Consider the following 24511-nt stretch of genomic DNA (forward strand, 5'->3'; position numbering starts at 1 on the left):
AAATGAACTGGAGACGATCATTACTCCTACGTGGAACCGAGTCATTTGCAGGTCACCATAAACAGGATCGAGAATGATCTGGATACCTTTTATTCAATTTGTAGATTTTAAACCTTTTCAGACTTGAAGTCCAGACTTGCAGAGTTTGCATGTTTTCTCTATGTACAGGTTTTCACCCCAGGTGCTCCAGTTTCTCTCCACAGGCCATAAACATGAATTTGAAGGTAATCGGTGAGTCTCAATTGCCACAATGCACCCTGCCTCTACCTAAAGTCAGCTGGGCTCGGCTCCAGTGAGCAAGAGAGAGTGTTGGTAATGAGATTAAGAGCAGTTTGTACACCGTCCTTATTCTGTAGTCAAACAGAACACCATCTGAGCTGGAATTTGTTTGATGACTAATTAAGAAAAAAATGTAAACATCGTATTCCAAAATTGCTTCAGTGAGGAAAGTTTCTTTGTCCTCGGAAACAAAACCAAACCAAATAAAACATGAAACATTATTGACATGTCTATATTGTAATGTTATGTCACTGTGGTAAAGACAGTATTGTGCACTGCTTTATCTTGTTAAGACAAAGAGAAAATAACAACAAACGAACCCTGATGTATGGCTCGTCATGCCGCAAGTAGCACGGAGTTGATGGTTTTTTTTCTGGACTGCTGGCTCTAATCCTAAAATCATCAATCACTGCAACACCATAGCATGTGCATGTATACACCACGAACATGCAGACACACGCACGTCCATGGATCAACATATTGAGACGGTTGCCTGGCAGTGACAGAGTGGCATCAATGTTCAGCTCATTAGCAGCACAGGCTCACTAACGCAGGATGCATTCAGAGAACATATTTTTTACATTTATAAATGTATACACACACACTGAACAGTCGTAAAAGCCACAGTTGACTTTATACACGTAGTTTGTGGTTGATGAGATGATGAGAGCCAACTGAGCTGCGTAGATGAAGACGGATGAGAGGCAGGAGGACAGAGAGGGAAAAGCGGGGATGAGAAGAAGGAACAGTTGCCTATATGTGCATCTTTCTGTAGCTTCAGTTGACAGCATGTGTCTATTTAAACTGCGTATACAGAGTGAATATTCATGCTCTGCGCATTGTTGTGGCATCCGTCAAGAAATTCTTCATCAATTAAACTCATGCAAGATTCATGAGGAAAGACAGTAAACGCAGTGTCAAACAAACACAGGGACCACTTTAATAAGAGTCATCATTCAGTTTTGTAAGCGCGTGTGAATATGTATGGCTCTTTACATGCATGTTGCGTGTGTGTGTGTGTGTGTGTGTGTGTGTGTGTGTGTGTGTGTGTGTGTGTGTGTGTGTGTGTGTGTGTGTGTGTGTGTTTGTGTGTACTTCTGGTTAGTAAATGACCAAAACGACAGCTTGAAGAAAAATGAATTAACCAGAGAAGTGCTGCTTTTGCCATTTTCCCAGGACAAAGATTTACTGAGGGAGAAGCTGTGGAAGTGGAAGGAAAGGAGCGATGAGAGGGGCAGTTTGAGGGAGTGAACGAGCCATGGAGAGTGCGGTTAATTGCTTTGTCAGTGAGTGAGAGGGAGGGGACGGGAGGAGGATGGCAAGACGATGGGAAAGAAAGTGGGGGTGATAGGAGAAGGCATGAGAGCAGGCAAAAGGGGGAGGAACAGAGGAGACAGAAGCAGGCTGCACAGTACTGATTACTGCTGTGGAAAAGAGAGCAGAGAGAGAGAGCGTGGGGGGGGGGCGAGTGAAGAAAGGCAGTAAACAGACTGAGGTCAGGAAGGCATGGAGGTACCCAAGTCTGTGCTTTACTTAATTACAAAAGTCGTGAGACAGGAAACGGAGATGGAACAGGGCGGAGGCTTTGAAAGAGGCAGGGATGAAAAGCACAAGGTGAAAGGCATAAAAGAAGGAGGATGTAGTAGAAGGACTTTGTCTGCATGTGCCTGCATAATGAGTGGACCGGGGTCACACCGGGATACACTATGAGTATGCACACACGTGTGTGCAGGAGTGACATCCCGCATCCCAATCTGAGTCTCAAGTGAGGCAAATTTAAATTCCTGGAAATAGACTGACAGACTTGAAAACCTCCCGCTCCTGAGTAATGACCTTGTCTTTCCTGCGCTCCGTGGTTTTCCTGGGTGTTGTGCGCTCGCAAAATGATATTCTGTCACTGAAGTGGACTGAGCCTAAATGATGGGAGAGTTTCTCTTCCCCAGATACTCTAATGCTGGAATATATCATGTTTCCTGCTTTCCCCCCGAACTGCATTCGGAGGCCCCAGAGACTGGACATAAGCCTGTTGCATTCTGCTGTGGATGGAGAAAGCAGCATTCGGAGCAAAAGGCTTTCCTCTGGTAGCGCGGGCGACACATTACACTCACAACGCAGCATGTCATAATGGCTCTGTGGCCGTGTTGCTTTATGAAACTGTTACAGAAATTGCCTCCCCGTCAATGACAGATTTTTCTCAGTGAATGCCTGTTGAACATTTCTGGAGAAACAATGAGCTTTGAACAGGAAGCCATTCACGCTAAGGACACCCTCGGGGACTAACAACACCAACACCTGATGTGTACTTTTGTATTCCGCTTGACAAAAGCTGCTGTAGATGTGCTGAACATATTAATGGGATATCATGCCGTCTGTTGGGCTACTCATCCATGGAAAATAGGTACGGCAAAGCAACTCAAATGCTGAGAGTAGCATGGGGTACTGCCTTTTTCTACCCTAAAAATCTGAATTCTATAGAGCTGCGATGTGAATTGTAACTTTATGGTTTGTGAATTCAAAGTGCAAAGTTCCTAAATACTGCATCAGTGAGTTTCGAGGTCACGCTTATGATGGAAGAATGGATTTCCTGTAATTTCCCTCACAGCACCACCAAGGGAGCAGGTCTCAAGCATGAAAATAAACTGTTTTACATGTTTTTCTTTAATTTGCATTCCCGCTTGGTTTTTATTTTGTTACTGCCAATTAATTTCTGGGCTGAGCCAAGATTCTCCTATTTTCTTCGTCTTCTCTTATTGGGGAGAAAATTGTATGAGTGGTTGAGAAAGGGGAAAAAAAAGGTAAAGTTGTGTACAGGTAAGCAGGAAACAATTTGAACATCATTGCCAAATACCTTGATTGAAACTACGATATAATACCTTTCACACTTAGTTAAAATATTTCCATATGATTAGATCTAAACTTGTAGTGCAGAGGAAAATGGTAATGGATCATTGATCACATTCACGTATAATTCAGTTACTTTGGTTTTGTACCAGAATGGATGAGAAATTAAAGCCTGTTGGGAAAAATCACCTCAACTAATTATATTTTAAAAAGTAAGGAGAAGTTGTGGCTGCAAGCTCACGTATAGAGTGAAATTAATGTGATTAACTCTAGATTCACTGTCACAATAGTTTGCTTGGTCTCTGATATCTGCTCGTCACTTTATCATCTCACTTCTGCTTTTGTCTCAAATTGCTTCCTGTCCTTGCTTCCTGTCCTGGTTCTTGTACATGTATTTTATTTATTTTCTCATACCGCAGCGTCTGTACATGTTTTTCCATCTTCTATATTCTCGTACCAATTACTACTGATGTAAAGTTGAGCACGACTCAACACGATGCACTCTGGGTCAAAAATAATTATTGCATTAGTGTTTTCTTTGTTGAGCTGATGGGTAACAATGTCAACTCTTACGCAGCGAAACGGGAAACTTATCTGATCAAAGCATAATGACGGGGACTTGGGAGTGTACGGAGCTGGCCATTAAAGACCGTCTCTGTATTTAGCGACCATACAGTGGAGAGGTTCTTATAGCGTTCATCAAATCCTGCACTGGAGCCCAGATAGTGCTTTAGCTGTGTAGTGTGAATGGAGCGTAAACAAAATTAGCAGAGCTTCTCGAGGTTGTGAGTAATGGAAATGAGCTATCAGATCTAGTTAGCAGAGCTGAATCAGTTTTCCCAATAGCATTACGCTACATCACTAAGCAGCAAACTCAACATCAGATTTAATTCCTTTAGCCTGTTTTATGTTCCTTCAATTTTTAAACAGCAGTTTTACAACCAGCTCTTTTAATATATTTTCCACTTTACACTCTTCGCCGTGGGAGGCGGGAGGTCACTGAGCCCCATCAGATATCAGTGGTGATGGAGGAGCTCCACCTTTTTCCCCAGCCTATAAAAATTACATTGTGCAGCGCACAATGGGCAACAACAGACCCAAAGGGGAGCGAGCACATTATAAATCCATCCCTCCACTTATCGTATGACCTCCTGAGAAGATAAAAATGAAGCTGCGGTGGTCCAGAGTGGTCCGTGGGGGCTTGTGCATAAAGCATCTCTGATCGGACCTGGCAGGATGTTGTTTGGGAAAGCAAATGTGTAACCAACAATCATGTCAAGTGTGCCTTGGAGAGTCTTTAACCCCTAAAAGCTCCAGAGATTGCTGCTCATTGTGCAAAGTAGAGAGGTGACAGTTCTGCACTGCAGGTTTCACTTTTTTTTTTTTTTTTGGGTTATAATTTAATAAAGGAGACGGATTCACTCACAGCTACAACCACCGTTTTATGTTCACCAGCAGATGAGATCTTCAGCAATCATTTATTGTGCTTATACTTGTCATCTTCTGCTGTGTACTATATGAAAAACTAAGTATATGGATCAAAAATGCTTTGTTTATCAGCATTTATTATTGATCACAGTGCCGTCTCTCGTCTCCTGGTCTCTGGCTTTGATAATTGGCAGTGCACACTATCAGTGAGCAGAATGTGGAGATCCTTCTGACTCTCGGCCATAATTACTGATGTGCGCTGTCATTTTTCAAAACGTTGATTGATTTTCTCCCCTCATGTAAAGCAGCGGACTCTCAGAAAGACACTCAAAAATCATTTCTGAGCAGGTCTGGTGATCAGCGAGATTCTCCGTCTCATTAGCCACTACTACGAAAGCCTGATGTGGAAATTTAAACTTGCTTGCTCGTGTTCCTTCCAATCTGTTCTTTATAATTGAGTTTACTCAATTAAAACTGATTGGAATGAAGAAATAACTTGACTTATGCTCGAAAGGCCAGCGTGAACTCTAATGGATCCATTACAAATGATTTCCGAGACGAGATCACTTGATACTTCTTAAATCTTGCTGGCGCCGCCTGGCTCTTGGATTTACGGCTTACCGGTGTCGAGCTTCGTCCCCTTTGCACAAGCGACGATGGCTCCCATGCTTGGCTGAGACGTCATTCCTGCCATAGAGTCAACCTGGAGAGAGGTGATCAATATGAATATTGGGTAACAGTGCAAAATGTGATGCACACTTTCAGGGACTGATTAACCTAACAACAGACAAACAGTTATTCTACCTTTTCTTGCCACTGTTCTATACAATAGCTGAGTGTACCTGAGCACGCTTTATCATGTGTGGATGCTGCTTATTATTAGCAAACTAAATAAAGCAATAATTCAAAGCCTGAGCAGTTGTAGACCCTCTTGTGAATTTCGTACAGTCTCACAGAGAACCGAACAGCACAAGACAGCAAATAGCAGCCATATGTTTTAATGAAACTGTCCATGCTGGCAGCATGCGTGAGTGAGCACAGTAAGTGAAATGTTCCTGGCTTCAACAATTGTTCCATCTTAGTTTCAGTGACATTTCATTATGCAAAGTGCAGCAACTGGGAGTAAATTAATGTTTGTTCATGTTGTTGGGATAACTGGCAGGTGAACCGAGGCCTTGCAATAATAACAGGGGTTGGTACAGGCCACAACAGGAGGATTTCTCTGATGACCTTGACGAGATTTTTGTTTTTTTTAGGAAAAAAAATAAATAAAAAATTGGCAATTCGCACTTTGGCTGTGAGGTAAACATAACAAATACTCACTGCTACATCAACCACATCTGCTCCGGCTTCAGCACAGGCCAGCATGGCAGCTACACCAGCTCCAGCTGTGTCATGGGTGTGCACATGGATGGGCACATCTGGGAAACGGTCTCTGAGAGCGCCGATCAGAAGCTTGCTGGACTCTGGCTTCAGGAGGCCGGCCATATCCTGGTGAGAGGCAGAGAAAAGGACAAGAGACATGAGATGAAGGGAGGGACCTTCTAAAAATATTCAAATGGAACAAATTTTTTCAATAGGATAATGATAGAAACACAATTTGGGAAGAAAAAAAAGAACAGTTGTACTATTGTGTCAATCATATAAATCATTAAAGGTCTAAACATACATTTTAGACAAAGCTTCTTCAGAGGCAATCTCCTCACTGCCGTTAGAAATGCCTCCTCCTTTCTTTGCGAGTACTGTTTTAGAGCCTTTCATGTAAACGCCACTGCTGTTTGTTCACAGTCACATAGAGGAGGGGGAGTTTTATCATTTCACCTCTGAAAATACCCCGTCATGCCTGAACAAAGAAATTAATTCATTGCGAGCATTATCAGTCTGTTCATTCAGATAGGAGCTTCAAATATACAAGGCACCTTAATTGAAGCCAGTTGAACACTCTGCTGTTCCAGATTCACCTGTGCCCCTTTATTGCTCAAACTGCAATCCAATTAATTTGTTTGGTGTGCAAAAGTGTTGTACGACGGCACAATACATCAGTGAAATTAGTGATTGGAAAACTCAGTTTCATTGATCTATGTGTTGTATGAATAATTATGAGGTACCATTTTGCCATTTTAGAGATAAGAGCACCAGCGCAGCAGCATTCAAAGAAAAACAAAACAAAACAAAACCGGTTCAGGTGGTGGTTGTTGCAGCTCAGGTAATCATGTATTTAAAGTGAAGATTTGTAAGACTGAAGTAATATAATTTTTAATGCAGCGACAGGTGGGTCGTTTGGTTGTGGGAGTTTGCATGTTCGTCCCATAAATGCATGTTTTTTTGTTTTCTTACAGTCCAAAAAAGTGCTTTTAAGGTGAATTGAGGATGCATTCACACTAGTGCTGTTTGGTGTCTGCTTTGTTTGTGCTGGTGGTAAAGTGTATCTGTACTGTGGTGTGAAACAAACAAGCGAACTCTGGTCTGCTTGAAAACGTGGGTCTCTGGTCACCTGCCAATGAAGTCTGGGGCAATTAGATTACAGTGGGAAGTGATGGCAGGCTACCCAGCAGAGCAAACGCGGGAACTGAACCACAGACGGTCTTGCATTTCCAGGAGAAAAACTAAACAAAACAAAAATCTTCCATGGCCACAGGTGTATAAAATGAAGCACCTCGGCATGCAGACCATTTCTGCAAACATTAGTGAAATAATGTGTCACTCTCAGGAGCTCAGCGAATTCCAGCTTGGTACAGCGATAGGAAGTCACCTGTGCAATATGTCTTGCTGGGAAATTTCTGTTAGTGGTACTCTAAGAAAGAGGAAGCAATCAAGAACAACAGCAACTCAGCCACAAAGTGGTAGGCCAGGGAAAATCACAGAGCAGGGTCAGTGGATGCTAAGACGCAGAGTGTGCAGAGACAATAATGATAATAATACTAATAATACATTTTATTTGTATTGCACTTTACATTAGTAAATCTCAAAGTGCTTCTGTCGCTGCTGTGTTTACTGTTCAAGACTATCAGCATCAGTACCAACTGCTTCTTATTGGCTCTGATGACTGAGAACAGTCTTGACAATCGAGTCACCGAGGGTATAAAATTGCCGTTGGTTGGTGAGCTTGGTAACCTCAAAAGCTGTTGCTGAAGCATGAAACATAACAGAAGATGCTTGTTTTCCTCACAATCTGTCGGTCAAGGTTCACAAAAATCCATATTGCGAAATGTGTCTTTAAGGTATATATATATATATATATATATATATATAAAAAAAAACACATGCTCACATGTAAAAAAAAAAAAAAAAAAAAGTGGTAATGAATAGAAGTAGGATGGGCCAAAGAAGTTTTATAGCAGAGTAAAGAGCAAATGTTGCTTAGATTGCATACAAGAATTCTTATTGAGACTGAATATAAGAGTACTTCCACACTCTCTCTTCTGCTGGTTGTGTGTCAGATTGGCAGGGATTTCCAGGCAGAAACAAACGAGTGCCAGAATTTTTAGATTTTCACACAAGGATTAAAGTTGGCCCGCCGCAGAAGTCTATGCAGCGATAAACAGCTTTTAGAGCAACACTTGGATCCTGGATGTGATTTTTTCCTTTTTTTTTTATTTCTCACCTTGATACAGAGAATGTGAGTTCCGGCTTTGACGAGCTCATCTGCCAGTTTCACGTAATAGTCCAGGGAGTACTTCTGCCTCATGGGGTCAGAGACGTCCCCCGTGTACGAGATGGCAGCCTCGACTACACCGCCTGCAGCGCCAGCGGCCTCCATACCCAGCAGCATGTTGGGCACGTAGTTCAGGGAGTCGAACACACGGAAGATGTCCATGCCGTTCTCCTTGGCCACCTCACAGAACCTGGAGGGGAGAGAAATGCGGTACTCAAACACCACCTGCGGTAGTCGCTCCAAATAACATGCAAATCTGGATATGGGGGCTGTCAAGACTCACTGTACACCGTCAGATTATCATAGTCTCACTCTCACATGCATAATGAGTTGGTCTTCATGCACAGTGCACTTGAAATGGGTTGGGATAAGCTGTTTATACCCATCTCCATATCATCACTCCTAAATACTGCCGTACCTGAGTAAACACATTTTTTTTTCTTCCTCAACATTTTCATGACGAGTGGGCTTACACAGCTTGCAGAAGCCCACAATCATTGGAGAGAATGTATACACACCTCATTATCCAAGCTGCCAGTGGTAAATCCCTTCTATTATTGCCTTGGCTTCGCTATCTTAATCAGGTTTTTGATAACCGGGATGAGTATTCAGTGTCGCTGTGTTGCTGTGAATGCAATATTTACACACATTGAGAGCTTTTGTTAATCAGACACTTAATGTGTGTCTGTTTATTTGTGCCACAACATGCTTGCCATTGCAATGTCTGCGTGTCCAATACTTAAGTTATGCAGTGCAATGGATGTTGCTCTCCTTTATAGGCAACATGACACCTAATCAGAAACACTGCACTCTCCTATATAACCCGCTCCGAGCTCAACTGAACATTATTCATGCAATTCGGGAGGTTGAGGGATTTTTTGGGGGCAAAACCTGCATGAAGTGACAAGAAATTCTCATTAGGAATCATATGGCCCTTTCAATCCTCCAGGCAGTTTAGTTATTTTAAGAGTGTTACAACCCTCTCTGTACAAACTGTACCCCGACCCTGTAAAATGCACTTTAAATCAACCAGATGAAATTAAATTACACTTTGATTTGATTTGGTTAATGAAGACGCTTGGGTCACTTGGCCACAAGTCGCACGCTGAAAACGCTGAAGGTGAGGGAGTGACAGAGATGGAGGGGGACGACAGATCAAAGCCATTAATCACAATGATGTGCAAACTTCTGATGGCGCTCCCTCTATGGGAGACAGAAAGGAGAAGAAGAACAGCAGTAGGGATTCGATTCGATTCGTATACTGCCAAATACAACACAGTCATTTCAAGGGATTTGTGCAGAGAAAAACAATCCCTTGGAGGGAGGGAGGGAGTTAAAAAGGAGGAAAAAATTGCACAATGCAACGAGATGGATGCAAGTGTGGACAAATGATGAATATACAGAAGTGGGGAAAACAAATCAGCACATGATGCAATGGTAAGGTAGTACAATGGAGCCACTATATCAGTGATTATTTATAAACTAGCACTTCTAATTTGGCTGAGGTGAGAGCACACATGTGTGTTTGTCGGATGGTTTTTGTTCTGGGGTTGTGTGTGTGTGTGTGCAGCTCATTCTTTTTGTAGTATATGTGTGTGTCATCCACCTCATCAAGGTAGCGTGTGAAGCCATTTGGAAAAGAGTTGTGAGGTGTGCATGTATGCATGTATGCAAGGCCTGAAGTATTTATAGCCCGAGGGGCATTTGTTCCATACCTCTGTACCAATGATGTGTAACTCGCTGTGCATGATAAGAGGAGCACATCAACCAATTGACCTGATTAAATATGTGTGAGTGGTGTGGTTTGCGGATCGCTACTGTACAACATATTCATTACTGGAGAAAAGAACTGTAATGGACAGCGTCATGCTGAATGCCTAAAGTAGATTTTGTAGAGCACAGACATGAACGTGTTATAAATAACTAAAATCTGAATGTCAACAAGTGCATTGACTGGTTCAGTTGGGACGAAACAAATACAAACAGACACATATGTGCTGTACATGTGTTTTCTAGCACATTTAAAGAAACAAATTATTTTTGTTTGTTTAAATGATGGTGTTTATGGCTGGCTTGGCATTGTGGTCTAAGAAAGTAATTTTAATAATATAAAGGTGTGGGTGGACCTGACAGATTCGCTGATTTAGGTACAGTGCCCACACTCTTATTATGTAAGAGCCACAAAGCTTTTTTTTTTTTCTGGCAAATTGAGTAAAAACACTTTTGATGTTGATAACTGCAATATAACAGTTGTATGAAGAACAGTAAGCCTGTAGCACACATTTTGTTTTTAAAGGGGCACAACCTACAATTTTGTGGTACATCGTGGTTCAGTGTTGAGTCACTAAAGCACCAGTCTGTCAAAAGCTATATATGATTTAAACCTGATCACTAAAACCAAACGAGTGAGTTACTCAATGCACCCTCTTGTGGGGCCAACTTGAACTGCAAGACTATATTGTGTGAGACAAGTTTGAAAACCGGTGGACAGACCAACAGCACATCACACAATTGTCTTCGAGAAAAACATCATGACTGTTACTTTGTATTATCCAGTTTTCTTTTGTGGGTTTTTTAGGGGGGGGGGCATATATTAGTTTTACAGTAAACACAAATATTAGACATTGGTCTTTAAAAAATGACTGAACCTAAAATAATAAAAATGTGATTAATTATTAATTAATTAGTCTGTCAGAGATTATAATAGTACATCATGTATACTAAGTAAGAGAACTGTTTTGAGATTGGGCTTTCAGCTGTTTTCTTAGATACAATAGAATATATTCTGATAGATGAAAAATTATACACAGAAAGCAATACATTTTAATTTCATCCTTTTAAAAACCCTCAATGTCATAATATACATGGACATAAAAAAATAAATATTATGAAGTGGATGGTCACTCATTGTAGTTTCCATGGAAACGACCCAGTGCGAGGACATTTGCTAAATAATACAATAGTGACCAAATGGAGCAGGATGACTGGCAACTGCGTTCAGTCAAACCTTCTTCACAGTCATGCTTTTCAGCAAAAGAGAATAAATAAGAAAATGTCGATCAATGTATTCAGTCTACTGAACCCTATTAGCCTGAAATATTTACTCCACACAGACAATATAGTGAATGCCCGTGTGATTACAGATGAATATTTCTTCCAATGTGTGTCATTTCATTTATTATTGGATTATTGGAGATGATGAGGATTAAAAAAAAATTAAAACACAATCAAATGCAGATTTTCACAGCGAGACTCCTAATCATTTGATTGTTTCGGGACGTGAATTAAGATGAAATGCTGCGGGATGGATGGTGCACACGCGAGGGCGTCTTTGTGTGACTCACTTGAAGACAGCGTTGTCGGGGTAGTTGGTGTAGCCCACAGCGTTGGCCCCTCTCAGCAGCATCTGGAAAGGGACATTGGGGATCAAAGCTCTCAGCTCCTGCAGCCTCTTCCACGGACACTCTGACAGGAATCGCATGGCCACGTCAAAGGTAGCACCTACACACACACACGCACAAATATATACACACACAGACACACTTATGTTGCAGTTTCTTTCAGCTTTCATCTCTGGACTCATCCGTCATCCTGACTTTGATCTCAATTTAAAAATCCAAGAATATTTCAGATCTGTCACTTCATCCATAGAGAGAGAGAGAGGGAGAGAAAGAGAGAGAGAGAGAGAGAGAGAGAGACAGCAAACACACATAAGATGCAATAATGGATGCTTGCATAAAGTATCTGATAGTCGCAGATTCATTGTTCATTCTAACACTTTGATCATTTCTTTTTTTAAAGTCACTTCAGAAAATCTAAGCAACGTTGGAGTGGAAAGGGGCAAGGGAGTAAAAAAAAAGAGTGATAGCAATCTCTCATTTCCTTTTCTGGGGGAGTAGATTAGCGATTCTCATACCCGTTTATCATATCAGGCAGAAATATTGAAGCCTCCAGTGGTATTCTGCTGATCCAACACTGTCATCATTAAATTTCGTTTTCTGAGCACTCATACATTTGGAGAGAGAGAGAATACTAAGCACAACTGCTTGTTCCCCACTCAGTGAGCAGTCGGGATGCCCTGAAAAAACCCTCAACGTCTTTTTCAATGCCCCTTTTTTCACCCGATGTGGATTTTTTGGCACACGACGGGGATCTCTTAAAACCACTGGTTTGGGGCAAAAATGACTTGAAGCAATCCTATTTGCTGTCGACCGTATTATTGTTGCTGTCGGGAAGCACGTGAGATATCAAAACATGATGCTGAGAGAGGAATTCATCTGGGGCAGCAGAATCTAATAATTTGATAGGGCAAATGAAGACTGGCAGCTGGTCCCACATGCAGGACATCAGGCCTGGGCCCTGCTGCAGGCTGACGCTTTTTGGAACGAGCGGCAGCCTCCAATCTGCTGCGAGTGTGAGCGGAAATAAATCAGATGGAGGGAGGGAAACAAAGGCTTTGTACGATGCCCAAGACTGGCAGCAAAGTATTCAACGAGATAAATGAGTCTTTGGGACAAACTGTCGTGGGGAATGGAAGCTTTAATAGTCTATGCGTGAATACAGTTTTCTATTGGTATGCAAGACAAATGCACAAAATGATAAATAAGACCCTGCTGATTCCGGTTCAACGGTATTGATATTTTTTTATCCAGACGGCACCTTTCAAAATCAAATGTCAGAATGAAGAGAAAAATACGTAGAATCCTGACCTGCACAAAAATAACAAATCAGAAAAGTTTGGCCATAGTGTCACGATGCTGTCCCTAAACTTTTGTTTCTAACGTGGGGTAGTATATAAAGCAAGGTATGAATATGTATAATAGGACGGCTGACTAACTGTTCCTGGAAAACATGGAGGTGTGTCCTGAGAGGAAACACTCCCTGATTCAGCTATGACACCTTCAGTGAGGTAAAAAGCGAGGTTTACAGGAAGATGCCGACTTTATCCGAGATCACAGCTGAGAGGCCCGCACAGTCAAGTGACAAGTCAAGATTTGAGAACTAGAAAGTGTGGATTCTCCTGGAGGATGTGAAGCATCCACCAGAGTTACAAGCAGGAGCTAGAGAGAGTATGCAAGTCTTTGAAAAAAAAAAAGAAAGTCTTTAAATCGGCTCGAAAACTCACAGTCAAGGGCACCATGGGTTGATGTAGCGTGACCGCTTCTCTGACTGTAAGTTAAAAGCCTTGCAGCATCATTTTGTATCATGTTTTGCCTGAACGAAGTGCACTAAAACAGCCATGCCTGGCCGGGATAAAAGAGTGGATGACCTTTCAGTGTGTCTGAAGAGAAAAAGCCAGACCCGATCTCGGTTATAATCTATGATATCGGCCAACTCTCCACTAAAAAGTTCTGTGAACTTAACTTCTATCTCACGCTCTTCAGCAAAAAAAAAAAAGGAAGGTACATCATGCATAAAAGTGATTAGCGTCTACAATTTGAATCGTTGAGTTACATAAACACACATGTCTCAGCATTTTTTGCCTAAGTGTGCAATTATGGCCCTGATGCTTCTGGCAATTTTTCTGGCCCGATCAATTTTTATGTCATCCGAGATTCGTCTTTGCTGCTCTGGCTGCGCCGACCGACCCCTGTGCTGTTTAGACTTTTCCCTAAGAGGCGGCTCGCATTCCATAAAACATGGGAAAAGTGCTCGAAGACACTGATTGCACAACCACTTGGACGGAAAAGACGCACATGCGGCAATTACCAACCCAAAGCTCTTCCATCTGATAAATTTGCAGAGTGTGAAACAGATACGGAGAAGCCTATTGATACATTATGTGACCCAGTTCGTTTTACTGTATCTTCCACGGTGGAGGGAGGAACGCTATATCAGGAAGGGACTTAATCCTCCGAGGGTTTTCACAGGCTTAATCTCTTCAATGATTCATTCTGCCTCTAAGCAGCTGAAACATGTGAAAGCAATATTCCCTATCTAAGACCATGCTGCGTAAAAAAAAAAAAATTATAAAATAAAATCTTGCATCGGGACAATGTGTCAGGGTACCCACTTTCAATATCCACATGGTTGTATCCCTGTAGTGATTTATTTTGGCTTTAAGTGATTGGCGCACACACTAGTGTAATATCTTGTGTCTCAGATTGCTCTAATAAAAGTGCTTTGTGTGGGGAATTCCAATCCTCTTCCTCCTGTGGTCATTAAGTGATTTATGAGGAACTGTTTAAAGGTATTGTTACACGCCGTCACAGGGGGACTGTGTGTGCGGCAGCCAAACTTTTACAGCGGGGTAGTTCTAATTTGTGTTTCACAAGACAAATCAATATGGGGCGAGAGCTGGTTACTGGTGAATCTGGGGGCTTATGCGTTTTTAAAACCGGAGTGAATCAACAATGGGGAAACAGATATGGCCTATTGTGCTGAGAGCTACAGATGAACTGTAAAATATTACAGCACTCCTTGTAAAAAGAAGCACACTGGGCTGTTTTACCTGAAGATCTAGTGTCATATAGAGATCGTGAAGTTTTGTCTGTCTCTTGGCGAAAACCCTTTTTTTTCTTCTTTCTTTTCTTCGAGAAACAATCATTCCACATAATGCCGTTGGTTTTATCATTTAAAAGTTACTAAAGTTCTTAGCTGTAAAGCGGAGGCTTCAAATGCGACTCGTGGAAATATAGGCTCACATTTATGTTTTTGTTTTTGCTTCTTCTCCTTCAAAAAAAAAACCACCATAAAAAGTAATTTTCATTTTCTTTGCATTCATACAGGCTATTGAGTCTGGGGTTGTAATGTTTGGAATGAATGTTTTGTTTCTGGTTATCAGGGTGGGTTGGTAGTTGTCCGTCGCCGAAAAACAATGAAATGCGGCAAAGAGGGTTGCCAGGTCTGGAGGTAAAATATGCAATTGAGCCAAATTGGACGTTTTGCCAGAGGTACATTTTATTTGTTCAGGGGTTCGCCCGACCTATTTTGTATGTCAATTACATGAATAATTTCTATGAATAAAAGATCCTAATCCGCACTAATATAACTTGTTTATATTAATTTCAATGTTGCCCCGATCGTCTCTCCAATGTCCATCTGGAGTTAAAATGAGGTGTTGGTTAATGTAGTATATGTCGTCTAGAAATATTATAGGAGGACAGAATTATTGATCAGTCTGAGTCCGGGAGCGACCAAATAAAACAACATCCGGGACGTGGTTGAAAGGGACCTTTTTTGAAGCAAACTGCTTTTCATGCTGGGACTTTGAATAATTGTGGTGTGTTTTTGTAATTATGATAATAATACATTTTGTGGTGATAGCTGCTGTACTTTCTTGTACAAGCACAGCTGGGCTGGCTTTAAGTGGCTGCTTGGCCGATTTCGTGTCAGACCTGGCAACCCTGTCACCATTGTTGCCAGCTTTGTGAATTTGTCGCGATATTTAACAACTTTTCAGACCATTCTTGTGACTCCCCCCCCCACCCCCAAAAGAAAAAAAAAAAAGCAATTTGCAAGAAATCTAACAACTTCTCCTGGTGTCATTGAAGAAATTTTGAGACTCTGACGCAGCTACTGCGGGTTTTGTTCTTCTCAAAGACAAGGGAGGACAGAAAGTGGCAGTTGCTCCAGCCGCTCTGAGCTGGGACGTCTACTTCTCCATCTCCAGACTGAAAATGAATCACGCAAGTGTGAAGCCGCTGCGTTCTCCTTCACTGCTGACAGGCAGGTGAAGACTTGTGGGGATTTGACTTTTTTTTTTTTTTTTTTTTTTGTCTGTTGTGAGTTTATTTATTCCTCTCTCACATAGTTTCCAATGCATTTGAAAGCCAATCATGCAAATTAATTCATTACATCATGTAGCCACTTAAGAAGACGTTTAGGACAGCCAATAGCTCGTTTTATTTCTGAAGAGTTGGTAATGCCGCCGACAGCTCTAAGAGAGGGTCTACCATCAAGGCATTGCTCCTTTAGTTGACTAGTGTGTTTTTGTTTTTGAGGGGGGGGGGTTTAATAATGTTGTGTATAATGTTTTGGACAAAGACCCTCCTGAAACCTTGCTGCTTGAACCTACCACTCCTCTCTCCACCTATCCATCATCTTATGTTGCTTTCAGATAATTATGTGACAGAACTTTAAGAACTTTAAAAAAAAACAATGTCAACAGCTACAAGCCCTCCTGGGATTATTATTAGTGTTTTACCAGGTCAGAACTCACCGAGCGCTTGTAAAAATGCGCATCAGAGTTGCAACTGCAACAAGAATTCATTAATTAAGTTCATAAAGATCCGGCACAGGAAGAGGCAGATGTTCCGACGTCTTCCACACTACATGTTTGATCAGTTAGATAAGTAATGTTGGTCCTTCCTGCCTTAGGAGATCGGCTCACGAACATCTTGTCCATATTGATCTACGAGCATAGCTGCCGTTTTGCTTTCTTCATCATTTTTGCTTTTCAACTCAGAAATGATCCACAATGCTGATCTCAAGTGCTCCAATTATCTCTGTACCCACATAGATTTAGTCTTTTCTTCCTGATCTTTAAATATCACAGTCATTTGGCCTTTTACATCTGCTGCCATGCAAATGAAAACTTGCAGCATCCTCACATTTTAACCGCAAAAGTAAGACAAACCAACTGCAGGGAATCTGCCGACTGCTTTTTGCCACATGTGGAATTGCAAACAGTGTTTGCATTTTGAATAAAGGCAATAAGGAATTTAAACCCCCCACCCCCACGACTGCTGTGACCAAAGCCTTAAAGCAGGAGGCATCAACAGTCTCAGATATGAGCCATTTCAGATCAATCAGCAAAGAGCAAATTCAGGTTGGAACTTGACGTTTGTCCTCCGCTGCTTTGGTTTTGACTCTCTTATTAAGAACAGAAAAAGAAAGTAAAGAAAGGAGGAACCCATAACATTTAGAAATGAAGAAAAATTTATATATAATTTGGAAATACGCACACTGATTTTGTCTTTGAATTTTGCCTTTAAAATCCCCAATGCTCTGACAAAATGCGACTAAATATTTTCTTGGAAACTAATAAGACATCCTAATTTTCGAGCTCGACTAGAGAGATCACAAGCAAATGCTGCGCGTGCAGCTGACGAGAAGCATTAAGCACACCTTATTCTTGTATACGAGACAAATTATCATCAAGACCACATCCATCAAAGTGCTTAGTAGCTGATTCATCACTCTCTTTTCCCGAATGCTTTGTTGCTCCTCATTAAGAATCCTGACCAACATCAAGAATATGCAGAAAGAAGATTTGTATACCCCAAAACAGTGTAGCAGCAGTCAGGTTTCAGGGGAGCACCTCTCTCGTGGTTTTATTTAAGTGTTTAAATAATTATGAGAGATAAACTCCATAGTTCTGTTTTCTCTTATTCCAAATCGGATCATGCAGGAGCCACAGATGCGTCAAGAGGATTCAGTAGCAGATTGCATTTCCCTCCCGTGATTCACACCACAACTTCGCTTAAGTGAGAAAGACAAATGAATCCTGAACTTCTCAGCTCATAACACCGGCACTTTTCCGAATCATTATCTCAGGAGTCTCATGTTTCATGTCATTTCAATGGTGTGCTCATGCTGCACTCATAAAGACGAGGCAGACTTGCATTTATTTACTTTTCCTCACTTCCTCATGAAGACCCGAGGCTGAGTTCAGAGTCTTTGAAGATGTCAAAATCCCACTAAAACTCCCAAAACTTGAAAGAGTTCAGAGAGCTGATTTATTTACTGTTCCCTCATTTTAAACTAGCGATAATACGTTTAAACGCCACATTATTCCGCAGTACCCACTCACAGTTTTTACTGTGGCAAAGGCCCAAATGCTAAAGGAGAATACTACATGTTCGCTGTCTTTAGAGGTGGAACTTTGTTACTGTACTTCAGTGGAAGTTTTCACGTCTCTGCCTTTTCGTATTTCCTTATTTTTTTTTTTTTTTTTTTATAAACTCCTTTACTTTCACATTCTACATTTGCAAACATGCCGGCACTTTCTTACATTTTCAAAACTGGCTCAGCTCTTGTTTTAACCTCTACAGAGTGAAAGTCAACCACAGAGAGAAACTGGAGAGTTCAGTTTGTGATACAGGCAGAAAACCAACTGTGTTTAACAATCAAAGATATTGAACAAAACTGGCTGGGAAAACCTCGAGCGAAGGAAAATACAGAGGCCTGTTACATTTGACGTGTTGATAATTTATCACTTCCACTTCCCATTACATCAGTCAATTTAATAGCTTTTCATTTTTCCTTATATGTTTTATTTCAAACACTCAACTCTTATAAATTATTCATCCTGATTTTTTTTTCTCAAATTTTACAATTAAATATAAAGTATTGGTAAAGTTTCTGTTTATCATCTGGGTTAATAAGAAAATCAGTTTTACTTAACTTTGGACATTTTTCAGAAGCAGTTGTTATTGATCAGAGTTCTCATTGATTAGGACCCGAGTCGTAGAAAATGCATATCGTGCATTTAAATATAACTGCATGTTTCAATCTACTGTAGTAAATTGGAGTCTTGGATGAGGATAGAATATTATGTATAGAACATTTGATGTGGCTGCAGAGTTTGAAATCACATGTTCACAGTTGTAGCTTCATCAAGCTCTCCACTGGTTTTAAACAGTTCAATGATAATGTGGTTTACGCATTCAAAACATAACAATAACTCACATTTAGATCAAAAGAAGCTTGTAGTAAATTAACATCTCTAATGTTCAACCATTAAATGGCTTAAAAGTAAACTCTCTATCAGGCTTTATTACCTGTTTAACATGCAGTTTTCAGTTTGAGTTCTAAACTATATGATCTGAGAAGAGGGAGAAAAGAAATATCAGGAAACTCACTTTGTGCTCTTACTCCTCAGAAAGCATATTTGTGTTGAAGGCAACTTCTGATAATACTCACCACCACGCATTGGCTGGAAACTGGTAACTTTAAACTCATCAAATAAGAACAAACGATCCACAAAGGGTGTTTATGTGCCTTAACCGACACATAGAATCGAATGAGGCATCGGTGGACGAGGGCAGTCAGTGGGATGTATTCAACTCTCCAGAGTGAAAGAGCGACTTGACCACAAGATTCCACAGTTTCTGTTCAGATTTGCTTTAAACGTCGACCAGTCATACACAGCTGATACGAAATCAGATCATCTATCTTGGGTCAGTGTCATAACAGCTTCACAATATCGTGAGAGATTCAATCAAAAAGTGTTTAAGTTCTTTTTATCAAAACATCTTTTCAACAATTTACTTCAGCGATGACCTTTTTATCTCTTCAGACACGATATAAGAGTTGCTTAATGTGAAATGTGCTCAGAGTGCTCTCCTACGGTAATGAAATATATTGCTTTCCTTCTAACGACTGATCTGCTACCAAGAGGAATTTAATATCAAAAAGGCTTTTTTCTTTTCTTCCCAGAGACAGCCTGTCTCCTGTGTCTTCATTCCCCCCCTCCACCTCACTTTGTTTAACCAGCATCTAACTGTGAGCAGAGCCAGTGAAACAGAACCTGAAGCAGAACCAGGTTTGTGTAGTCTCGTTCTTATATTTGCTCTTGTGATCTACCTAAAGCGCTCAACATAATGCAAACACAATCACTCAGAGTGGTTTACTACATAATTGAGCATTAAATTAAACGTTTCAACCTCAAGAGGTTCACTGGGCATATCTCTTCCACAAACGTGCGCGTCCCAAGTGTTCAAACAATGAAAAATTCAATTTACTCTCTGAAATCATTTTATGACAACTACACTTCACACGGAGCTTTTATCAGGAACTGTCGTCCGCTGTTCAGATGTGACGCCCGCATTTTTATCCTTTGTCCAAGACTACAGTAATTACACATTACACGGAGATGCTATCGAACAGCTCAAGCCTCAAAAAGTTTCAATACCGTGTGATTTTCTCTGTTCAGGCAAAAGGTAACAATCATAGTGTATTGAGGGAACCTACTGGAGACTGACTTATGGGCATCGAGATGAAAAATATGTTTTCAATGACGCATGACTTTCACAGCTCAAACAAGAAAAACAATAAGGTGCAATCGCTGTAATCAGCAAAACTCGGAAGGAGTGTAACGTATGAGAGTGGAGAGAATGGCAAGCACAGACATGGCTGCTGTTCACACAAAATAATATGAATAGGCACGTACAAAGAGATTTAATTAATGAGATAGCTATCGCAAAGAAAAAGGAAAATGTGAACGATACCATTTACATGGCTGTCTGTGGGGCATGAAATATTAAAGGTGATACTTGAGTTATTGTACTGATTATTGGTGCTTATGTTCAGCGTCTGGTAGAAAAAGGTAAGAAGACTTCCAGCTGGAGGCAGCAGCCAGGTCAGTTAGCACAAAGACCAACATCAAAGTTTGTTTACAGCAAAACAGTTTTAAAAAAAAAAAAACAACCCTCACCTCCCCAGTTCTCCAGGCTGTACAGGTTGTTGAAGTTGTGGCTGACGAATGGCGAGATCTTCTTCAGATCATGTGTCCTGACCCTGGTGGCCAGCAGCGACTGGTGAGCGTCCCTGAACGTGGTGTCCATCAGCAGCAGACCTTTGTGGGCACGGACGGCCTTGGCGAATCCCTCCGGACCGTCCCGCAGCAGCACGTCTCGGAAACCAACAGGCGGGTCGCCTAAACGTCAAAGACGGAGAGGGGGAAAGATCAGGATAAATAAAAATGTGATCTAATGCATTTTAGAGTCACCAGGACAGGCAGACCTAATACCACATAGACATTTATAGTTCATGTCTCCATTGGACATATCCAGTGATCTTCTGTAGTGCTGGTCGAAAATGTCAGTTAATTCAAAGGCTAATTACTCCAAATAAGGCAAATTGTCATGACCAATCAATGCATCTAATGTCACCATTGGCATAAAACACAGCTATGTGCTATTAAAGCTATAGTTTCTTCTAATAGATGGAAAAGAATGTGTGTTGCCAACTCCTCAGTGGGGAAAGTAGCTACTGGCTGTCCTAACAGTCTCTAAATGATACATAAGGCAGAAGAGAGGAAACATGGTGTGAAGACAAAATAAATAAAAAATAAATAAAATGAACACCCTAAATATGTTTAGAGCTATAAATTCAGCCCTGACTGGGAGCCAAGATTTGGATAAGCCAAAGGCGTCTTCTCATTCAGTTGCAGTTCAGACGCAAATCTCCTGCAGCAGCAGAAGAGTAAAAACGTTACGTCAGACTTCGGTAGAACCAGAAAAAGTTCCTGATTTGCTGGTAGTCGATAGAAGGACTTAATACTTTGTAAAAATAGCAGCAGAGTCACTAAATTGTCAACACTGGGGCACGGTTGCCTGTTTACGTCTGTCCTTCACACATTGCTGATGAACATGACAAAAAGAATGATTATCATCAGTTTGACAAGACATCAGATAACTTGGTGTTTACACGTCGTTTACACCTGACTTGCTGTTAACACACTTGTCAGTTTGTCATAACTTCTGCTAATAAGGTGTACATGATCATCAAAGGTTCTCATATCACCATCAGCTCAGGATTTCAGCTAGAAATGAATGCAAAAATAAAGCTTGGCGGCTGGCTTATTAGACACACCACCCACCGCTCATGAAAATGGATGGCACGGCTGACAGTGACTCATACGGTGATGGTTTTCTATATAAAGTGAGAATATATCATTTTCTGAAACAAGAACTGAGCGAGCTTAAAGCTGCATTGTTGCCAGCTGGAGGTGAACCAGTACCAGGATGGCTGCTGTTTGTACTTGTACTTTTTGTACATGTCTAAATATTGAGTTATCCGACCCGGTTTTTAGGCTTTGTAATTCTTAAAACACACACATCCATGAATGCTGTTTAGTTGCAGATGTGAGGGAGCCATAAACAATATGTGATGCCAGATGGATTAACTTTGTTATTCATTTTCAGTCCTTCTAATAAATGACTAATATTATAAAACTATTGAAAGTACAGAAACACTCCCACGAGCTTGACCATAATTCTGGCAGACAAAAAAAAACTTTTTTTTGGACAGACGCCGACAGACTCTTGGGAGTGACTTTAGACAAACACACAAGACACCAGAGCTTTAAAACAAAAAGCCGATGGCTCGGAAAGTAATGCACTAATACAATCATTGCATGAATTCATCTGCAGAGACAAACCTAAAAAAATCTGCTACTGGATGTTCATAATCAAGAAGACACACATTGTTGTAGTTTGTGGAAGTAAAGTTAAATGTCTTCATTGCAACGGAGAAGCCAGATATAAACCTGATTGAGAGACATCAGCCACCAACTCTGTGCCCAGCCTCATTCGAGTTGGACTAAAGTGAAGTAGAAAAGTGTCCTTTGAAATTCTTTTTGGTAATTATGCATGCTGAGTCCTCCAGGCTAAAGATGAGAGGGGCCATGCAGCTTGTTATCAGGGCGCAGTTCAAAAGGCTGCATCCATGATGGCGTGGGAGTACATTACTGCACATATTTTATGTGACTTACAAAGTCAGCATTACGGCAAAACAATTTTCACAAGCTCTCATTGAACACTTGCTGACATCCAGACTGCACATTTCACACAGAGGAACCAGCTTATTTCTGGAAGGGGGCACCAAAACACACTCTCGATTTTAGAAAACACAAAGAAAAAAGTCCAGGTGGGAAACTGCCTGCAAGTTAGACCTGAAAACATTTGACATAATGAAAAAAAAGAAGAAGCATGAAGCAAGAAAGAAGCTGCATTTTAGTATTAGAGGGTCATTTTGAGCCGAGTATGAAGCTCAGCGTTGGTAAATACTGCTTTGTGCACTTTCACTTTTCACCAGAGAAATCAGAAAATGAATGAAATCTGTTAATTTGAGGCCTTAATGTCTCTGAGGCACTCATGTCACCGTCATGGGGACAGAAATGGAAAGTCCATCTGGCCATCCATCTTCAAAACTGCTTCATCCACCTTAGGGTCGCAGGAGTCTGGAGCAAATTGTAAATGACGACGCCTGGAGGCAGGCTACAGTCCAAAGAGACGTGCAGGCACGCAATCATTTTTAGTCATCAATCAACCAAAGTGGATGTACTGTATTAGAGCAAAGAGAGGAAACTGAAAGAAGAACCACCGGGACAGAATGGCCCCAAACTCAACTTAGGCTACATTCACACTGCAGGTCTTGATGCTCATTTCCAATTTCTTTGCGTGATCATTCACAAAACATTTTAACTGCGACCTCCGTCAGACTGCAGTGTGAACGTTATCCAACCCCAAGGTGACCCGCATGCGTGGAAGGAGTGACGTCCCGTCACAAAAGAGATCTGATACGGGTCACTTGTGAGCAGAAAATCAGAATTGGGATGCATTTGCCTGCCGTGCGAGTGCAGCCTTTGACTGGATTTATTTAGGTGGAATTGGTAACCAAAGCACCACCGTGCAGCCCCACGTTCATGGAAAGTTAAAAGTCTTTTTTCTCTGGCCCGAGTAATTGTTGTAAAGGTCTAACACAAACGGTCAAGGAGAAAGTGCGTGTTATGGGGGGTAAAAAAAACCAAAAAACACCCAAACAAAAAAACAAGCTTGTAGATGAAGTAAAAACAGGTGAGCTGTGTCCCATCCATTAGTAGTGTTTGTGAAAACTTGCAGGCTCCCTTCCCTGAGGACTCGCGGAGGACGATTGCTAAAACCCGCTGGTCCTGGATGAATGTTTCTGGTTAGTTACAAGACTAAAATGTCACATCCAGTATTGAAACATAATACAGCTGCTAAAAGCATCCACAAGGAGGAATGAAAATAGCCCAGGAATCCCCAAGACAAACGCTGGCATTTTCAGTTTATTACAGCTCAGAAACAAACGCGAGGCCCATCGCAGAGTCCTCGCCCCGTGGAGCTGCAATAATCCTCCACGCTTTCCTCCACGGCTTTCAATTACACACCAGCACAACCTGAGGCATTAAAATATCGTAAGCAGTATTTTTGATCCATTTTTGCTGTGGCGTGTGCAATCATCAATCAATTAGACGAGTTAATGAGACACTATCTGCCCGCTTAGATGTCCTCCAACACTCCATTCCTCCCTCTTTCTCTCTCTCCGTGCAGTTCAGTATTTGCTCTTGACCTTTTATAGTTGTACCTCATCCCTGATAACAAATGATCTCTGCTATAATTGTCTCTGAGGCCGGCATGAGCGGAATGAACTACATGCACAAACACACAGATATAGATTTGCTCACATATACCAACACACACACACACACACACACGTAGAAAATGAGCTCACCGGAGCAGAGGGGAAGCTAGATGAGCTTTGTGAAGTCATGCTGATGGAGCGTATAGATACAGACGTTTGAACTTATCAGGACCCGTGGAGGTATATTACAGAGGA

The 24511-nt window shown here is 41.3% G+C and overlaps 1 protein-coding gene across 2 annotated transcripts in view; it reads right to left on the minus strand.

Moving 5' to 3' along the window:
- pcxb (pyruvate carboxylase b) overlaps positions 1 to 24511 on the minus strand; it is a 312252-nt gene that overhangs the window by 46006 nt on the left and 241735 nt on the right. For both annotated transcript variants that reach the window (XM_080486361.1, XM_080486362.1), the window contains exons 15-19: positions 20583 to 20804; positions 11548 to 11704; positions 8153 to 8393; positions 5872 to 6039; positions 5170 to 5251 (exon numbers count right to left, since the gene is read on the minus strand). In XM_080486361.1, coding sequence (XP_080342487.1) covers positions 5170 to 5251; positions 5872 to 6039; positions 8153 to 8393; positions 11548 to 11704; positions 20583 to 20804 — 870 coding nt within the window. The remainder of the gene's footprint in view (positions 1 to 5169; positions 5252 to 5871; positions 6040 to 8152; positions 8394 to 11547; positions 11705 to 20582; positions 20805 to 24511) is intronic.

Source organism: Lipophrys pholis (genome assembly GCF_963383615.2).
Source record: "Lipophrys pholis genome assembly, chromosome: 18".
Taxonomy (NCBI): Eukaryota; Metazoa; Chordata; class Actinopteri; order Blenniiformes; family Blenniidae; genus Lipophrys; species Lipophrys pholis.